Source organism: Podarcis vaucheri (assembly GCF_965113315.1).
Source record: "Podarcis vaucheri genome assembly, chromosome: 7".
Taxonomy (NCBI): Eukaryota; Metazoa; Chordata; class Lepidosauria; order Squamata; family Lacertidae; genus Podarcis; species Podarcis vaucheri.
This window is the reverse complement of record NC_138765.1, coordinates 13,164,818-13,184,072: the sequence shown is the minus strand read 5'-3', so window position 1 is coordinate 13,184,072 and position 19,255 is coordinate 13,164,818. Positions and strand designations below refer to the sequence as shown.

Here is a 19,255-nt window from a genome sequence, read left to right as displayed (position 1 = left end):
TTATCTGGGGAAAACCAGTCTCCCAGCACTCCACCCAGCTGCTGGATCCAGGATTTTGCTGGCCCTTGGGCACACAGCACCCTCAGGGGCCAACATAGAACAAGCAGGATTTACAAACTGAGAATTATCGTTGGCTGTTCATATGTGGTGGGAGTGTAAAGAAATTTTTCAAAAATTGGGAAATGATATATAATGAATTGAAGAAAATGTTTAAAATGACATTTGTAAAAAAAAAACCAGGAGCATTTTTGTTAGGGACTGTAGGACGAGACCTGCCAAGGAAAATAAGGAACTTGTTTATGTATGCTACAACAGCGGCAAGAGTCTTGATAGCACAAGGATGGAAGAATGAGGAAGCCCCGACAAAAGAACAGTGGCAAGAGAAATTGATGAACTATGCAGAACTGGCTAAACTGACATACAAACTGCGAGACAAGGACAACTGTGACTTTAAGGAGGAATGGGAACTTTACACAAATTACCGTATTTTTTGCACCATAACACTTTTTTCCTCCTAGAAAGTAAGGAGAAATGTCTGTGTGTGTTATGGAGGGAATGCGTACTGGTGGCATGCCTACGGATTTTCCTCCTCTAAAAACTACGTGCGTGTTATGGTCGGGTGCGTGTTATAGAGCGAAAAATACGGTATTTAAAAACACAACAAAATGAACTGGACTCCTTGGCAGGTTTTGAATAAACATACACAAATTTATTGTTGATAACATGATGGAAAGATATGTAAGGATATATTCAATTTTATAATATGCAGAGAATAATAATAATAATAATAATAATAATAATAATAATAATAATAATAATAATAATAATTTATTTATACCCCGCCCATCTGGCTGGGTTTCCCCAGCCACTCTGGGCAGCTTCCAAAAGAATATTAAAATACTATGATACATCAAACATTAAAAGCTTCCCTAAACAGGGCTGCCTTCAGATGTCTTCTAAAAGTCTGGTAGTTGTTGTTCTCTTTGACATCTGGTGGGAGGGCGTTCCACAGGGAGGGCGCCACTACTGAGAAGGCCCTCTGCCTGGTTCCCTGTAACTTGGCTTCTCGCAGTGAGGGAACCGCCAGAAGGCCCTCGGTGCTGGACCTCAGTGTCTGGGTAGAACAATGGAGGTGGAGACGCTCCTTCAGGTATACTGGACCGAGGCCATTTAGGGCTTTAAAGGTCAGCACCAACACTTTGAATTGTGCTCGGAAACGTACTGGGAGCCAATGTAGGTCTTTCAAGACCGGTGTTATATGGTCTTGGCGGCCATTCCCAGTCACCAGTGCAGCGAAACCAGGGAGAGGAGCTGAGGGAAGTCTATGGTGGGGAAGGAGGGGAAAAAAATATGTAGGCGATTATATGGTTTGATAATTTGTTATGTGGAAATTGAGCAATTTAAATTTTTTTTAAGAGAATTATCTTTGGCTGCATCTGATACTCTGTGCAAGGTGGAAACGGCAGCATTCTCAGTGCAATGGGCTCTGCTGCTCTTGAAGCTCCCACAAATGTCCAGTCATGCCACCCTCTGAAGCTAGCCTTGCAAGTTCCTCTAGCACTTTTCCTAAATAGAACTGTGTTGATGCTGTGAGGATATCCTTGGAATGGAGAACATAATCTCTATTTTAGAAGCTAGTCCCCACCCAGGGCAATAGAACATATTCTCCAGTTAGCTTTCCGTAAGCAGTCCAGTGACTTACAGACGCGCACACACATGGTGTAATATTTAATCTCAAACAACTCTCACAGTGGCCTGAATCAATGGGAACTGTTTCAGCTCTGGAGATAGGATCTGGATCTATCCATATTAGCCAAGGACTGATTTACATTTGACTTCCAGCTTGGCTGGAAAAGAGTGTCTCTGAGCATGTGAAAAGCCTCTTCCTCTTACCACCTTTATGCAGTTGGGGTTAGGGACAGCACTTCCAGATAGGCATGGTTCTCTGCACCACCTATTCAATATGTTAAATATTATGTGTTGCATCAGAATATTGGGCCACTGGGTTTTCTGCAACGCAGCTGCTGGTGTTTCAGATCTGATATGTAAACAATAGCGGGGGGGGGGGGATCTGCTGGGAGCACTGTAGAGGTCCTCGATGAGTGGGAGGAAATTGTTGGATTCATTGGGTAGCCACAAGAAATGCAAAACTAGAAAAGAAATTTATTTTTACCCCTTTCTGTTGGTGTACAAACACGCAAGCTTTAGAGTTACAATCTTTAACTGAGTGGAATGAAAATATACCTGATTCTCAGCTATGTCAGAAGCACCAAAACAAATATTTGCCATTTGCGACTTAATCGCATTTCTCCCCCAGTTTAAATGTTGGCAAGTAGGGCGCTGTAATTATCCAAGAAGCTGCGCTCTGTATTCTTGGGTTTCCATTTTGCCATGATAAATAGTTCTGTGGTGCTTAAAAGCTTATCCGCATCTGATCACACACATACACAAATTGTCCCAAGTTGCATGAGTGAAGGCTACTTTGCACACTGACAGGTTCCAGAGCTGAGATTTGACACAGAAAATAGGTTCAGGTGGCCTCTGACCCTACAAAACCCTTCAGCTAGTGGACAGACACAGAGGCCCTTAAGCGCACTTTGAAGCCCTTAGGTTTCAAAATTGGAACCAGGTGGCCTCTAAAACGATGGGCACCTCTCTTTTTTAAGAAAGAAAAGAAACAGAAACAACAAAAGCTCCCTTTAGTTTTGGAACATAAAGAAATACGTGAAGAGCCTTTGACATATGCAGGCCACCTTTAACGTAACTACTGCTAATCTTAGCAGTTTGGCCTTCTCCCAGCGGAGGGGAGACAAATTGATGTTTCCTGGCACCCAGGCTGCTGATAACTACCGGTTTTCTGTTTTCTTTTTAATTGCATTACAGTTAGATACACTTCTATGTCTAAGCATAAAACTTTTGTTTTGAGAGTAATATATACTTAGAGGAAACTCTTTCAGCAATAAAACGGCTAGCACATTTGCAAAGCTAAACAGGATCTGGTTGTGGTTCCAAACTGGATAGGGGACTGTGTGTTGAGATCCCTGCATTGCAGGAGATTCGACTAGCTGACCCTTGGGATCCGCTCCAACTCTACAATTCCAGGGTCCCCTGCCCACCTGTATTTCACTGATCTGGGCACAAGAGAGCCAGTGGGCAGCCTCTTTCTGAAGCCCAACAATTCCACCGGCTCTTTGTATCAGGAGTGAATGAATCGACTGATTATTTGATTTCTCTACTGCTTAATAGGTTGAAGATATAGCTGAATCACACTGAGTGCTGTGGAAGCTGGTGTGTGTGTGTGTGTGTGTGTGTGTGTGTCATAGGAGCAAATTCCTAGGGGCTGAGGACCCTTCGGACCCCCTAATAAAATATTTGAAGCCCCTCCCCCCAAGTTGATGGGCATTGCCATTCAGATGGTGCGCTTGCGCCATGACCAATTATGCAGGGTGGAGCTTGCATCCCCTCCAACATTCCTCCGATGAAAATCGGAGCGTCCTAAGGAAAAGTGGCATATTCCGGGATCAAATCAGAAATGTCTGTAAATCTGGGACTGTCCCTGGATAAGAGGGACATTTGGAGAGTCTGAACTTGCCTGCTCCCCCTCCCCGCAAATATTTTATTCAAGGTGGCACTCCTGATCAGTGCCGGATTTACGTATAAGCTAAAGAAGCTATAGCTTAGGGCCCCACTCTTTTGGGGGCCCCAAAAAAATTTAAAGGGAAAAAAGTGGATGTACATTTCCAAAATATCAGATAAAAAACAAATAAAATAAAACCTACATACGGCAACCGTGTTTTGTCTTATGTAGGCTCCTATGATGTAAGCAGGCCTGCTAGCCTGCTCCCTAAAATATCACTGCTTTGCTCATTTCTATATATAGGGGGCTTGCATTCTGCATGGATTTTTCAACAATTACCTTGATAAAATACATATTTTGTTATGTGCAAATGGCTTTAGGTACCTGTTAGGTCCATAAATTACCATACAGCATATAGTCAACACAAGAAACAGAGACCATTTGTTGTTGACAAATGACCGCTGGCCATAAAAAGGGCTCCATTACCTTCAGTAGCTTAGGGCCGCACCAAATCTAAGTCTAAATCCTGATGCCTGGTGAGAAACAGAAAAAAAGCTGATGGAGAGGAGGAGGAGGAGGAGGAAGAGGCAAGCCAGAGCGGAGACTCACACAGAGGCGCGGCGGGAGCTGCCTTGTCGCCGCCTCGTATCCGGGCGCCTCGTCCTTAGCGCCCCCTGCCGGCCGCGCCGGGCCGCCGCCGCCGGCAGGAGGCGCTGCGCGGCCGAGGGCGCCAGCGAGGCGGAACCCACGCCTCTTACGGGCGGCGGCGGCGCTGAGGAAGCGGCAACAAAGGGAGCCTCGCCGTGCGTGCGAAGGGCCGTGCGGGCCTGTGCTTGTGTCTGCCGCGCTTCTCGCTCCGAGCGGGCAGGCCGGGCCGGGCAGGGCAGGGCCGGAGCTGGCTGCCAGCTGGCAGGCGCCCCGGGCCAGGGAGGCGGCGGCGGCGCTGCTTTCGCTGCAGCTGTTTTTAGTGCCCTGCTGCTAATTCCGCCGCAGGAACAAACTTTTCCTCTCGCCTCGCGCTGCTATTTCGGCGATGGAGGAGTCACAAGGCGCCGGGCGTCCCCTTCTAGAGTTTAATCCCGCTTTACTCCTTCTTTTCCTCCTTCCCTCCTTCCTCAGGCGGCCGACCCCGCCCTGCGGCTAAATATACCCGCTTCGCTCGCTCTTTCCCTCCGGCCGGCTCCCCGGAGTTGACTTTTTCCCAGCTGGCCGGGGGCAAAAAGGGAGGGGACGACTTAGCCCGTCTATGGGGCAGCCCCACACAAAGAAAGCCCTCTCTTCCTCTTTGCTCTGTAAGTCTCTTTTTCTCTCTCTCTCTTCTCCTCCCCACCCTCAGCTCTGTCTTCTTATTTTTTTGGGGAGGGGGGAGTGTTGCATGTGGGGCAGAACACTTTGCATAATCGGTCCAAACGTTGCATGCCTCTGATTCTTGGACCCAACACCAAATGGGGTGATCACAAACTCCCCAATTATTATGATATTTTTTTTGGGGGGGACACCAAGGAAGATGTAGAAGAACGGTCTTGAATACAGTACAGGTAGAAGTGGGTGGGTGGGTAGGTAGGGGAGAGTCTTTGTTTTTGAACCACCCCCCCTTGAAAAAAGGCTTAAACCTAAGGACATTTATAAATGAAATGCTATGATTGATTCTAAACGGTGCTCAGAAGGTCTTTGAAAACAACAACCACCGAATCCTAAAATGTGTTGCATCATTGTGAAAGCAGAAGAGTGACTTTTAAAAAAAACCCCAGAAACTTATAACTGATAGAAGTTGATATTACAAATTTGGGGTGTGTGCTTTAAACTGTATTGGACAGAGCAGGTCTTCTCGAAAGGCTCAAGGCCCCAGCGTGGAAATTTTTGCCTTTTAAATATTAACTTTTGCCTATCAGGGGCTACAGTTCTCAAAGTTCTTCTCCCTCCCTCCCTCTTTCCCCGTGGGATACAGTTCAGCTGCATCAAAAACTTTGGTCCATGTGTGGATGTTGGAATCACAAGGGAGCCATTTTAAACCCAGATTGCCGGTCATGCTGTAGGGAACTGGTTTCAGTGTAAAAAAACCCCAAAACCTGACCGAAACCTCATCTGCGGTAGACTTGTGGAAGATGACGGTTTTAAAACAGAGAGGCATGTAAGCATCACTTCTGACAGGGCCTTTTTAATGAAAGCCTGAATTCCTGGGTTCCGTATTTTAGCCGAGCCAAAAAAGAAGGCTTGTTTATTTTGAATTCATCTAGATTTATTTCTCACTGTACCATATTAGAGGGACTCCGTGAGTTACAATATATATATAAGCCTATGCGTCTGATAAAGCTGTGTGAGGTATGCAAGGTTGAGTAACTGAAGGCCACCCAGTGAGCTGTGTGAACGGAGTACATATTTGAAACAAACTCTTCCATTGACCTCTGTGACTTACTTCTGAGTAGACCTGCATAGGGAGGTCAGAATGCAATTCTCCCACAGCAGAAAGGGGCACCCCTTATTCCCATCTCCCTTAAGGCAAGAGGGTGTTGTTAGGAACAAACAGGCGTGCATTCATCATCCCTGTTCACTGTGTCTGCCTCAGTTTCCCCACCCGTGCTGGCTTGGACACCCCCAATTTGCTAAGACTCTGGATGTCGTCAAAATTTGTTAGTGTGTGTACTGCTTATATTTCTGAGATGCCTGGAGGTGTTTTCATGTGTAGAGGAAATCAGATTTGACAGTTTGCCTCTAAACAAGGGAGCTAAACAATTGGGCTGGATATTAATTACTACTGGATATCAGTGATTTGTTAATTGCCTTCCAAACAACTACCTCAGGATGATTTAACACACAAGATTAAAAGCAGCAAATACAGTTAAAACAGGACTAAAACCCTAACAAAGTAGATGCATTTTAAATGATATATACCTAGGGAACTCTAATATGACGTTGATTGTAAGGCCTCGGGACAGAGACCTGTCCTATTGCATGCTATAAACTGCCATGCACTGGTGGTGCTATATAATACTAATGATGATGTCACAATGAAGTGGGTCTTAATTTATGCCGGGACTGAGCCCCAGAGCATGCTAAATATCCAGAATCTACCCTGTAACATGACAAGTGTGTTTCTGAGCATATCTCGCCTGCCTTTCCCTCACTACCAAGTAACCCCGGGCAACCCACACACATGTCGGATTAGGGAACAGGCTCCGTGGGTCAGCGGGGCACGTCTTCTGGACAGGCTTAAAGCCGAGCGGGTCAAAATTTCTGCCTTCGAAATTAACCTCAGCCTAGCAGGGGCTACAATTGCAAAAGCTTTTGGGGTGGGGTGGGGTGAAGTGGGGAGGCTGGCTCCCTTTCCCCTCCCAACAGTGGGGTGAGGGTTCCACTCCGTTATTTCCCTGGGAGTTTAAATGAAAAGGATGCGGTCTGCGCCGTGGAGCCTTTTTCTCCAGAGTAATGGAGGGATCCGGTTGCTCGATTTGTCCGTCTGGCAGGAGGGACGGGCCCCGCGAGGAAGGAGTGTAAATTAGGAAGACTGGCATAAGGGAGGCAGGAGGGTGCCGGCCTGCACAGCCGTGTAATACGCCAGCCCGGCCACAAACTTCCCACCCGATAATTATAGAGGGAATAATGCTGTATTATTTATAACGCCGGCTATTTATAGCCGGGCCCCAGAAAATGTGGCACCAGACCTCTCGGCTGCTGCCTGCTCCCTGGGCTTGTGACCCTCCGCACCCTCCCCACCCTCTTTGCCTCGCGCCCTCCCTTCACCCAGAGGGAGTCCCAAGGACAGCGCAGGGCAAAGGGTGGCCGGGGGGGGGGGGGGGAGCCGGGTAGAAATTGCATCTGCAAAGGGGTCTTTTCTGGGAGGTGCAATAGGAGACTGAAAAAGAAAGAAAGTAAAAAAAAAAAAAGGAATTGGGAGGTCAGGATTTGTGCGGTGGGGGGCAGGGAGCGGGTGGATGCAAGGGCTATTCAGCCCGCCCCCCTCGCCCCATCTCCAGCCCCCCCCTCCGCCGTGGGTCCTTGTATAGCCTCTCCCCACCCCCTGTCATTCCATTCCCCCAAGCTGTCAGTTTTCATGCCTGGGGAGATTGTTCCCATATTTTGGCCTGGTTCCCCAGTAGCCTGGTCGCCAGGGGTCAGCGGCAGGGGTCAAGACCGGAAAATTCCCACATGTCTCTTTAAACAGGTGTCAGGCCTCAAGCTCCTCGGGTTAACCCCTTGTATTCCGGGCCCTAGTGGGAACTGTCCTTCTACTGGTTTTTGCATTTGTCTTCCACACCCGATGGAAAGTACTGGTAGCCAGCACGTCTTTTCCTTCGTGGTCTTCATTATTTGGTTCTGGTTGTTAACTGCCCTTCACCCTAAATGCCAGTTACGTCCAGGAAAGATAATGCAATAGATTGGATCGAAAATGACCCCACCCCAAAATGCCATGCAGCGCATATCGGCTGGACAATAGGCCAATAACATTCAATAATAAGAGGCCAGCCCTCATTGACCGCTTAAAGTTTGGCAAGGATGGTGCCCAACACACCTCTATAGGGAGGGCGTCCCACACTGTTGGGAGCCAACACTGAGAAGGTCTGATTTAAAACTGCAAGGCCACTTTACTCTTGGACCCTGAATCTTGGATCCTGAATTAAGGGACGCGGGTGGCGCTGTGGGTTAAACCACAGAGTCTAGGACTTGCCGATGAGAAGGTCGGCAGTTCGAATCCCCACAACGGAGTGAGCTCCTGTTGCTCGGTCCCTGCTCTTGCCAACCTAGCAGTTCGGAAGCACGTCAAAGTGCAAGTAGATAAATAGGTACCGCTCTGACGGGAAGGTAAACGGCATTTCCGTACACGGCTCTGGTTTGCCAGAGGCTTAGTCATGCTGGCCACATGACCCGGAAGCTGTACGCTGGCTCCCTTGGCCAATAAAGCGAGTTAAGCGCCGCAACCCCAGAGTCGGCCGTGACTGGACCTAATGGTCAGGGGTCCCTTTACCTTTTAAGAGCACGTAGGAATAAAAAGCAACTTGCCCTCTAAAGAGCGCAACACCACCACCCAATCCATGTGGTTTAGTGGTTAGAGTGTTGGACTAGGACCTGAGAAACCAGGGTTCGAATCCTGAGTGAAGCTCGCTGAGCGACCTTGAGCCAGTCACAGTTTCTCGGCCTAACGTACCTCACAGGGTTGTTGTAAAAAGAGAACCACATGACCACCCTGAGCTCCTTGGAGGAAAGGCGGGATAAAAATGTGATAAATAAATAAATCTGCGTGACTTGCAGAGTACGTCTCCTTCTGAAGGCAGGGAATGTTTGGGGAACCTGCGGCCCTCCAGAGGTTGGGCTACAAAATTCCCATCGTCGCTAACCATTGGCAATGCTGGCCACAGCTGGTGGAAGTCCAGAAACATCTGGAGGCTCCCCACTCACCCCTGTCCTTTCCAGATATGGGGCAGGATTATCTGGCAAGTGACTCATCCAGAAACAGACACCCTTCTCTCTTAATGAGTTACTTTGCGCTCCCCAAAACTTTTCATTATTAAGTTCATCCCACCCACTGTGGACGCATTAGTGTGGAAATGTTTGCTCTGTATGCACCCACTCGGAAGTTTATTTTCTAACAAAGGGGGGGGGGCTTGCAGAGTTTTACTGGAAGAAGCGCCTCTGAGCAATATCGTGCCATACGCAGGCTGTCTTCTCCGACGCTTCCGACATAGATCGAGACAGCTTCCTTTCTGCTGGTAATATCCCTCAGCTGCTTTGCATTTCATTCCTATTTAAGAATCATGCATTCCTACACAGAGCCTTTCAAAGTGCTGTGAATGCACAGGCTCAGCAATCCTTACAACAGCCTTGTATTGTAGGCCAGTGTTTCCCAACCTTTTTTGGGCAAAGGCACACTTGTTTCATGAAAAAAATCTCGAGGCACACCACCATTACAGCCCCGTGACGTCAGCGCGCAGCGTCACGCCGGGAGGGACATGAATTGCTAGCAAATTACAAAATCACCTGCTTGAGGGCTGGCTCATCTTCTCCGAAGGCAGAACCCCATTAATTAACAGCACAGACTCACACCATAGCCAAGACGAGGGGGGAAAACCTCAGTCATGCACAGTCATGCACATGTGGGGGCTAAATGAGGACGAAGACCGGGCAGAGAGCAGGGTTCAAATCACCCCACCTGGCCAGGACAATCCCTGGGTGCTCCCTTGGGCCACTCGCCTGACCCACCTCGCAGGGCTGTTGTTGCGAGGATAACACGGGGAGAACCACGCGCGCCCCCGGGAGCTCCTTAGAGCAGTGTTTCCCAACCACTGTTCCGTGGCACACTAGTGTGCCGCGAGATGTTGCCTGGTGTGCCGCGGGAAAAATTAAAAAAATTGAAAGATTTTCTTTTTTTAAAAGTCAAATTTTTGATTGGGGCGCCGTCACTAGATGACCCCTAGGGTTCCCTCCCTCCCTCCCACTCTGCGCCTCCCTCCTCCTCCGGGGAGGCCTTTCCTGGCTCTCGGCCAAGGCTTGGCGGCTGCCACTCACTCACTCGCTCGCCCACCCGTCCCCCCATTCCTGCACCCGGCCTCTCCTCCTCCGTCCCTGGCGCGGGGGCTGCCGGGATCCGTAGTCCCCTCGCCCTTGGGCTCCGCGCCCACGCGGGGTGCACAAACTACGTTTCCCAGCGTGGCCTGGCGGGCCGGGCGTTTTGTTTGAAGCGCTCTTCTCCCAGCCATGGAATGAGCGCAGCGGCGGCGGCCGGGTGGGCAGGAGTTCTTCCGCGCAGACCCTGCGCAGCCTGCCTGCACCCCCGCGGAGATCGGGCGGCAGGATGGAGCCCGGGGATCCCCGCGGAGGTGGAGCGGCGGAGGCGAAGGCTGCCCCCCAGGTAGGGCTGCGTCGGGGGGGTGTTTATTTTTGCAATGCTGCATCCGCGCTGGAGGGGACACATCGGACCACGGGGAGACCCCTTGGCGGGCGTGCAAGGCAATGCATGCGTGCAGGCGTTGCATGGAGTGCAGTGCAATGCAATGGCAACGCGGCGCCCTGCATGCGTGCATGCAACTTCCACCGGCGCTCCGGACTTGGCAGGTGAGGGGGGTCCCCAGTGGGCGGCAGAGAGAGCCGGGAGGGCGAAGGGGAGCCGGGGGGGAGCAGCGCTGCTCCCCGAGCCGAGCCCGGGGGGAAACTTCGGCGTCGTTGCGCCGGGTGTTGGAAGCGGAGGCTGGCGGGGGCCCCTCACCTGCAAAACCTGGTCGCCTCTCATATATTTCGTGCATTGCATTCATCGCCCGCTTTCTCCTCTAAGGAGCTCCCGGGGGCGCGCGTGGTTCTCCCCGTGTTATCCTCGCAACAACAGCCCTGCGAGGTGGGTCAGGCGAGTGGCCCAAGGGAGCACCCAGGGATTGTCCTGGCCAGGTGGGGTGATTTGAACCCTGCTCTCTGCCCGGTCTTCGTCCTCATTTAGCCCCCACATGTGCATGACTGTGCATGACTGAGGTTTTCCCCCCTCGTCTTGGCTATGGTATGAGTCTGTGCTGTTAATTAATGGGGTTCTGCCTTCGGAGAAGATGAGCCAGCCCTCAAGCAGGTGATTTTGTAATTTGCTAGCAATTCATGTCCCTCCCGGCGTGACGCTGCGCGCTGACGTCACGGGGCTGTAATGGTGGTGTGCCTCGAGATTTTTTTCATGAAACAAGTGTGCCTTTGCCCAAAAAAGGTTGGGAAACACTGCCTTAGAGGAGAAAGCGGGCGATGAATGCAATGCACGAAATATATGAGAGGCGACCAGGTTTTGCAGGTGAGGGGCCCCCGCCAGCCTCCGCTTCCAACACCCGGCGCAACGACGCCGAAGTTTCCCCCCGGGCTCGGCTCGGGGAGCAGCGCTGCTCCCCCCCGGCTCCCCTTCGCCCTCCCGGCTCTCTCTGCCGCCCACTGGGGACCCCCCTCACCTGCCAAGTCCGGAGCGCCGGTGGAAGTTGCATGCACGCATGCAGGGCGCCGCGTTGCCATTGCATTGCACTGCACTCCATGCAACGCCTGCACGCATGCATTGCCTTGCACGCCCGCCAAGGGGTCTCCCCGTGGTCCGATGTGTCCCCTCCAGCGCGGATGCAGCATTGCAAAAATAAACACCCCCCCGACGCAGCCCTACCTGGGGGGCAGCCTTCGCCTCCGCCGCTCCACCTCCGCGGGGATCCCCGGGCTCCATCCTGCCGCCCGATCTCCGCGGGGGTGCAGGCAGGCTGCGCAGGGTCTGCGCGGAAGAACTCCTGCCCACCCGGCCGCCGCCGCTGCGCTCATTCCATGGCTGGGAGAAGAGCGCTTCAAACAAAACGCCCGGCCCGCCAGGCCACGCTGGGAAACGTAGTTTGTGCACCCCGCGTGGGCGCGGAGCCCAAGGGCGAGGGGACTACGGATCCCGGCAGCCCCCGCGCCAGGGACGGAGGAGGAGAGGCCGGGTGCAGGAATGGGGGGACGGGTGGGCGAGCGAGTGAGTGAGTGGCAGCCGCCAAGCCTTGGCCGAGAGCCAGGAAAGGCCTCCCCGGAGGAGGAGGAGGGAGGCGCAGAGTGGGAGGGAGGGAGGGAACCCTAGGGGTCATCTAGTGACGGCGCCCCAATCAAAAATTTGACTTTTAAAAAAAGAAAATCTTTCAATTTTTTTAATTTTTCCCGCGGCACACCAGGCAACATCTCGCGGCACACTAGTGTGCCACGGAACAGTGGTTGGGAAACACTGTTGTAGGCTATGGCTACCCCTCTGTAAACCATTATTGTCCGTATAATAATATGGGTGGGAGGCGGGGAATATGCATAAGACCACCTACTGATTTTCTGGTAAACATGAAATTTTAACTTGGAACTTCTGGGCTCACACATTAAACCCACGTCACACCTGCAAACCCTGCAAACTCGCACAACCTTTTGGGACCCCAAAACTCCACCTTCTGAAGTCCTCTCTTTCCCCTCTACCGATGTGACATTCTGGTGTTTTCTGTTGTAGTTAATGCAGGAAAAGTTAACATTAATTTGATTCCAGTTACAGATAGGTAGCCGTGTTGGTCTGCCATAGTCAAAATAAAAAAATTCCTTCCAGTAGCACCTTAAAGACCAACTAAGTTAGTTCTTGGTATGAGCTTTCGTGTGCATGCACACTTCTTCAGATACACAGTGTATCTGAAGAAGTGTGCATGCACACGAAAGCTCATACCAAGAACTAACTTAGTTGGTCTTTAAGGTGCTACTGGAAGGATTTTTTTTACATTAATTTGATGTTACTGTAGGCGAGGGCTGGGTTCAAATCCCCACCCTCCAATGAAGCACACTGGGCAACCTTGGGCCCATCACAATCTCCCATCCTAATCAACCTCGCAGGGTTGTTGTCAGGATAAAACGGGGAGTGTGAGGACCCATGTAGACTACTCTGAGCTCGCAGGAGGAAGGGCAGATCTCATCATAAAATAAAAACAAAAACCTGTTGCCCTGCAAATTTTCAAACTACAACTAACATCAGCTTCCGCCTGCATTGCCCAGGGGATTTTGGGAGCTGACGCGGGTGGCGCTGTGGGTTAAAGCCTCAGCGCCTAGGGCTTGCCGATCGAAAGGTCGGCAGTTCGAATCCCCGCGGCGGGGTGCGCTCCCGCTGCTCGGTCCCAGCGCCTGCCAACCTAGCAGTTCGAAAGCACCCCCGGGTGCAAGTAGGTAAATAGGTACCGCTTACCAGCGGGAAGTTAAACGGCGTTCCGTGTGCTGCGCTGGCTCGCCAGATGCAGCTTTGTCACGCTGGCCACGTGACCCGGAAGTGTCTCCGGACAGCGCTGGCCCCCGGCCAATAGATGTGAGATGGGCGCACAAACCCCAGAGTCTGTCAAGACTGGCCCGTTCGGGCAGGGGTACCTTTACCTTTACCTTTACCATAGCAGCAACTACCAAGGCTGTAAAAGGCTACTAGCTGCAATCACTGATCCTGATGTAGATACTTCTTCCTTCCTTGTTCATGAGGTTGATCTTTACTCACCCCTTCTTCCCTGGCAGGGGTGAGCAAACGCCATTTTGTGGTTCCCCTCAGGGGCCCAAATGTCTTGGGCTGGCCGTGGTATAAGCCATATATTCAAAGCAACCCCAGCCCAAAGAATCCTGGGAACTGTAGTTTGATAAATGTGCTGAGAATGGTGGGTATGTTGGGAGTAAACTACAGTTTCCAGGATGGTCCGTAATGTGCTTTAAATGCATGGCATGTACACAGCCAGTCTTTGGTCCGTTAATTTTCGTTTGGGCTTGGAGCAGGGAGGTGTCCTCTTTGGTCCTCGACATCTTTAAGCCAGTTTCTTTTGGCAGAGATTCTACCCCCACACCAACACACACACACACACTTTTTGTGCTGGTATCCTAACCCTCTGCTCTGTTTGCACAGCCATCCTCTCGCCAAAGTCGAATGTATTGCAGATGTCGATCTCCAGCGAGCAAACAAGATGGCGCTGCGGACTGGAGGCAAGGTACGGTAAGCCCCACAACCCTTCTTTCTCCCTCTCATTCTCATGCCCCCCTACTAGGCTCCCATAGAATAATGGGAACTGTAGTTTCCCCCTCACACAGTAACATTTCCAAGCTGTCTCAGAAACTACAGTTCCCAGGATTCTTTTCTCTTTTCTTTAAATGTATGAGATGTACACTGTGTGTGTGTGTGTCTGTGTGTTCCAGGCCACCTCAGGTGTTTCTAACACCATAATTAATAAAGTTAGGGATAATTTGGGCCTGTTCCCCTGGCCACAAAGTCCTCCCTCGCTTCCACCCATAGTTACGGCACTTCTAATTTTAGTCGTGGCTGTCTCAGAAGAGTCCATTTCTAGGGATTTTCCACAGCCTCACAGCCCTAAGATGTAGGGGTTGCGGGGGGGATACAGATGGAAGGCACCCCCTTTGGAAAATTCACGTGGGTCAAAAGCGTGTGTTCCCCCAGCCAATTTTGGAGTCTTCCCCCTTAGCGACGAATGACAGAGGCGCATCTCCCCCTAGATAAGAGGGGAGTGGGCCCCATCTTTCCCTCTCTGAGCGTTCAGCTGTTGCATCAGACAGGCAGATATAGATATATAGACACACATGCATACGCAAGGCGGGTTCTGCGCTGAGCAAAAGCCACTTGTGTCTAAATGAGGCAATCAAAAACAAACACCTTTATAATTACCCCCTTGGGCAACGGCAGGCAGCCCAGAGACCTGGAGAAGAGAGGGGCGTCCCCACGGGAGATTTCAGTTGTGTGAGGCATTGGTGTCTGCGCACACGCAACATATACACAAGCTTAGTGCACCAAGGAGAGGATTATATTTTGATCTGGGAGAGCAGAGTTCTAATCCCACTATTGCTACGGCAGTTCACGGGGCAGCCTTGGAGCCGGTCGTAATCTCGCAGCAGCACCTCCCCGGCAGATTAATAGCTCCAGGCTCCGGAGAGCCGAAAGAGAGAAGTATTTCATATACAACGTGCAATTAACTTGCGGAATTCACCGCCACTGGATATATTTATGGCCGCTAGCTAAGAGGGCTTAAAAGAAGAAGGCATATTTGCGGAGGATAACCAGTCTTCCAGCACCTATTAGCCAGGAGAGCTAGATGAAAACTCCTACATTGCAGGGGGTTGGACTAGATGACCTTTGGAGGTCCCTTGCAACTCTCTGATTCTGTGAACCAGAGGGCAATATGCCTGTGTGAATACAAGACGCCGAGGGCAATCAGCTTGGAAAGAATGTTGTGCCTTTGCACTCTTCTTGGAAGCTTCCAGCTAGTTCCTGTTAGAAACAAGACACTGGTTTTAATGTTGAGATCCTTTAATTTGAGGATGGAGAACCTATGGTCCTCCAGATGTTGTTGGAATTATGGGAGTTGGAGTCCAGGCAGCCAGGAATTATGGGAGTTGGAGTCCATCAGCACCTGGAGGCCACAGGTTCTCCACCTCTACTTTAACTAGTAATGCCTAGAGTTGAACATTGCCCGTAATAACAAGCCTAACTGTAAACTATTATCTTGATAGCCCTTAGAGGACATAACTAGCTTAGGTTCATTGATTTCAGTAGAACTTAATTGGCTAAGACCTTTATTGTTACATATGAACCATGCCCAGCAACTTAACTATGGTTTGTTTCCCATTAACGAAGAATGATCTGAATCTATTTGGCTTATGAAACTTGGTTTCCTGGTGTCATGTGTGAATTCAGCACCCTTCCTTGATTTTTTTATTTTGATTTTTTTACTGACCCCATCCTGGATGGTCACCAAACTGCAAAGTCTTGAGGCGAGAGTAGCTGGAAAACAAACTGAGCTTTGGGGAAACAAACCATAGCTTGTTTGATTGCCTAAGGGTGGGAATCTACCAGAAGATAACTTCAAAGGCTTCTGGCAGCATAAAATGTAGTCGGATGACATACACTGGGATAAAACAAATTTGCTCCAGGATAAATGTAGCAGCAGCAATTCTATCCCGTAGGCTAGCAAGAAGGCCAGCTTTTCTTTGCTTTCTCCACAAACATCCTAATGCTGTTTTGGGTTATCCACTCTCAAACTATTGACCATGTGCACCCATAAATGCATTTAGATGTATTCAGATTTTTTAAAAAAAACAACAGTTGTCATGGCTTAAAATGGCCGCTAAAACAAACACTGGAGGCTACAACCTGAAACAGTCAGGCAGGTTAGGAACCTGTTAGATTGCAATCTTAAACCCATCATCCAAACCCCTTGTTTAAACAGAAGCAGGCACGCATGCTCAGAGACCTGGGGAGACAGGGCATGCAATTCAGCATCATTCCCTGTGAATTGTGCCCTCGGAGGTAGGATCCTGACAGAATTAGAGCCCAAAAAGGGCTGCTGGAAATTGAGAGGGCGTGCTTAGGTAAATCCCAATTTATGTAGAAGCAAGGGAATCACAAAATGTTGAGTGTCAGTCGGAAAGGGAAAACAAAAAATCGGGCAGGGGGAGTGAACTGCTTGAGCCCTTGACAGCTTCTTGACATAGGACATGGTTGACTGGAACCCTGAACAGGAGCAATATTAGGTGTTAGGGTATAATGGAGGAGTAGGGGAACCTTCGCTGCCCCCTCTCCTGATGTTGCTAAACTCCCATCATCCCTATGCTTGCTGAGGCAGATGGGAGTTGTGGTTCAGCAGAATCTTGAGGGCCAGAAGTGCCCCACACTTGGGCTGCCGCAACATTTTATTGCATATCTCACTTGTTATATATTCCACTTGATCATGCATAGATGATGCAGGTCTCTCCCGTGCATGCTTTGGGCACAAATGGACGCAAGGACCGACTTGCTGAATCTGAGGAAGCCCCATCTAGCCCCTCCTCTTTCCAGTAACGATCAGGTATTGATGCCTTTGGAAGCTCACCAGTAGATCACAAAAGCAATGCTTGCCAATTCTCCTTGTGGTGTGTTGCAACAACAGCAATATAATGTTACCCGGCGACAAATAATAAAGACTTGGCAGAAAGATGCTGAAACCGTTAGCTAGATCAGCAGCAGAGCTGGAAAAAAGTTGTTCCCAGTTTTTTTGGAGCCGATTCTCAGTTTTTAGGAAGGAGCACGAACCTGGGGGGGGGGAAACCCTCCCCTCTTGGGGCACCTGGGTGAGCAGACACAGCATTCACCCAAGCCCTGCTTTTCTGTTGAGACAATGCTGAGGTTTAAAAGATGGCTTTGAAACAGATTATCCAAGGAGTGGATAACAGCTTTCAGAGAATGAGAGAGGGCTGTTGTCAAATAAGATTGCCCTGAATTTTTGGATTAAACTCTATGTGTTAAACCGGCGGCTTTTAAAACTTTCCGCTCTCGAGGAACCCTTTCCGAGTTCACATTCTGCCCTGTGAACGCCTGCTGTAGAAGCCCTGCATGGTGCAAAGGATTCTGGGGGCTTGTTCTAAGGCATCTTATGCTAGGTAAACTCCTGAGAGCATCCTAGACCTTTTAATACAGGCACAGGGTCCCCCCACAATTGTGTAATATAATAATTTATTATTTCTACCCTGCCCATCTGGCTGAGTTTCTCCAGCCACTCTGGGCAGGTCCCAATCGAGTGTTAGAAACAATACAGCATTAAATATTAAAAACTTCCCTAAACAGGGCTGCCTTCAGATGGCTTTAAAAAATAAGCTAGCTGCTTATTTCCTTCACATTTGAAGGGAGGGCGTTCCACAGAGCGGGCGCCACTACTGAGAAGGCCCTCTGCCTGGTTCCCTGTAACCTCACTTCTTGCAATGAGGGAACCGCCAGAAGGCCCTCGGCGCTGGACCTCAGTGTCCGGGCTGAACGATGGGGGTGGAGACACTCCTTCTGGTATACTGGGCCGAGGCCGTTTAGCGCTTTAAAGGTCAGCACCAACACTCTGAATTGTGCTTGGAAACGTACTGGGAGCCAATGCAGATCTCTCAGGACCAGTGTTATGTGGTCCTGGCGGCTGCTCCTAGTCACCAGTCTAGCTGCCGCATTTTGGATTACAGTGGTACCTCGGGTTAAGTACTTAATTTGTTCCGGAGGTCTGTTCTTAACCTGAAACTGTTCTTAACCTGAAGCACCACTTTAGCTAATGGGGCCTCTCACTGCCGCTGCGCCGCTGGAGCACGATTTCTGTTCTCATCCTGAAGCAAAGTTCTTAACCTGAAGCACTATTTCTGGGTTAGCGGAGTCTGTAACCTGAGGCATATGTAACCTGAGGTACCACTGTAATTGCAGTTTCCGGGTCACCTTCAAAGGTAGCCCCACGTAGAGCGCATTGCAGTAGTCCAAGCGGAAGATAACTAGAGCTTGCACCACTCTGGCGAGACAGTCCGTGGGCAGGTAGGGTCTCAGCCTGCGTACCAGGTGTCTGCTGAAGGACCGGTGGGCAAGCAATATTTCTCTGAAATCTGCCCTCTTTTATTCATCTTTCTGCTGGAGAAAATCACCTTCCACAGGCTACCCAGGGTCCCCAGATCTAGCTGGCATGGCAAATCTAAACCTTGTGTGGTATTGGAATTCACTGCCCCAATAGGTGGTGGTGATGATAGCCACACATTTGGATGGCTTTAAAAGTGCATCAGGGGGAACTCACAGCAGAGAGCGCTTTGTAACTGGCCACCAACCATCACGATGGCAGCATGGAACCTCCAGGGGCAGAATCCGTATGCCTCGGAATTCAATTTGCAGGGAGGCAACAGCAGAGGGGGCTGCGGCGTTCATTACTTGCTTGTAAAGCTTCCCAGAGGCAGGGGGCTGGCTGCTGAGGGGAGATGAACTTTGGCTCAGATCTGGCGGGGCTCTCCTGGTGTTCCCACATTTTAGAATCATAGAATTGTAGAGTTGGAAGGGACCACCAGGGTCCCGTAGTCCAGCCCCCTGCAATTCAAGAATCTCTTGCCCAACGTAGGGCTTGAACCCACAACCCTGAGATTAAGAGTCTCATGTTCTACCACAGGGGTCGGCAAGGTTTATCTTGCCTGGGCTGGATCGGTGCCGCGGAGATCCCTCTGTGGGCTGGATCGCGTCCGCCCGTGATTTTTGGCATCTGCGTCTGCACAGACGTGATTTCTCACACTGCAGAAGCGAGTCCCCGCGCCGCGCTGCACCAGTCTAGCGCAGCGCAAGAGCAGGCGGCGTGGTTCGGGGGCCATCAGACGACCTCCACGGGCCTCTTCCGGCCCATGGGTTTTAGGTTGGTGACCCCTTCTCTACCGACTGAGCTATCCGGCAGC

At 50.4% G+C, this 19,255-nt stretch overlaps 1 protein-coding gene across 3 annotated transcripts in view; it reads left to right on the top strand.

Annotated features, from left to right (window-relative positions):
- Positions 1-4,527: 4,527 nt before the first annotated feature.
- ERF (ETS2 repressor factor) overlaps positions 4,528-19,255 on the top strand; it is a 42,643-nt gene continuing 27,915 nt past the window's right edge. For 2 of the 3 annotated variants that reach the window (XR_014221975.1, XM_082232685.1), the window contains exons 1-2: positions 4,528-4,869; positions 13,947-14,033. Coding sequence is in view for 2 of the 3 variants with exons in the window: in XM_082232685.1 (XP_082088811.1) it covers positions 4,824-4,869; positions 13,947-14,033 (133 nt within the window). In the remaining variant the exon portion in view is untranslated. The remainder of the gene's footprint in view (positions 4,870-13,946; positions 14,034-19,255) is intronic. The other variant, XM_082232687.1, reaches the window with a different exon arrangement.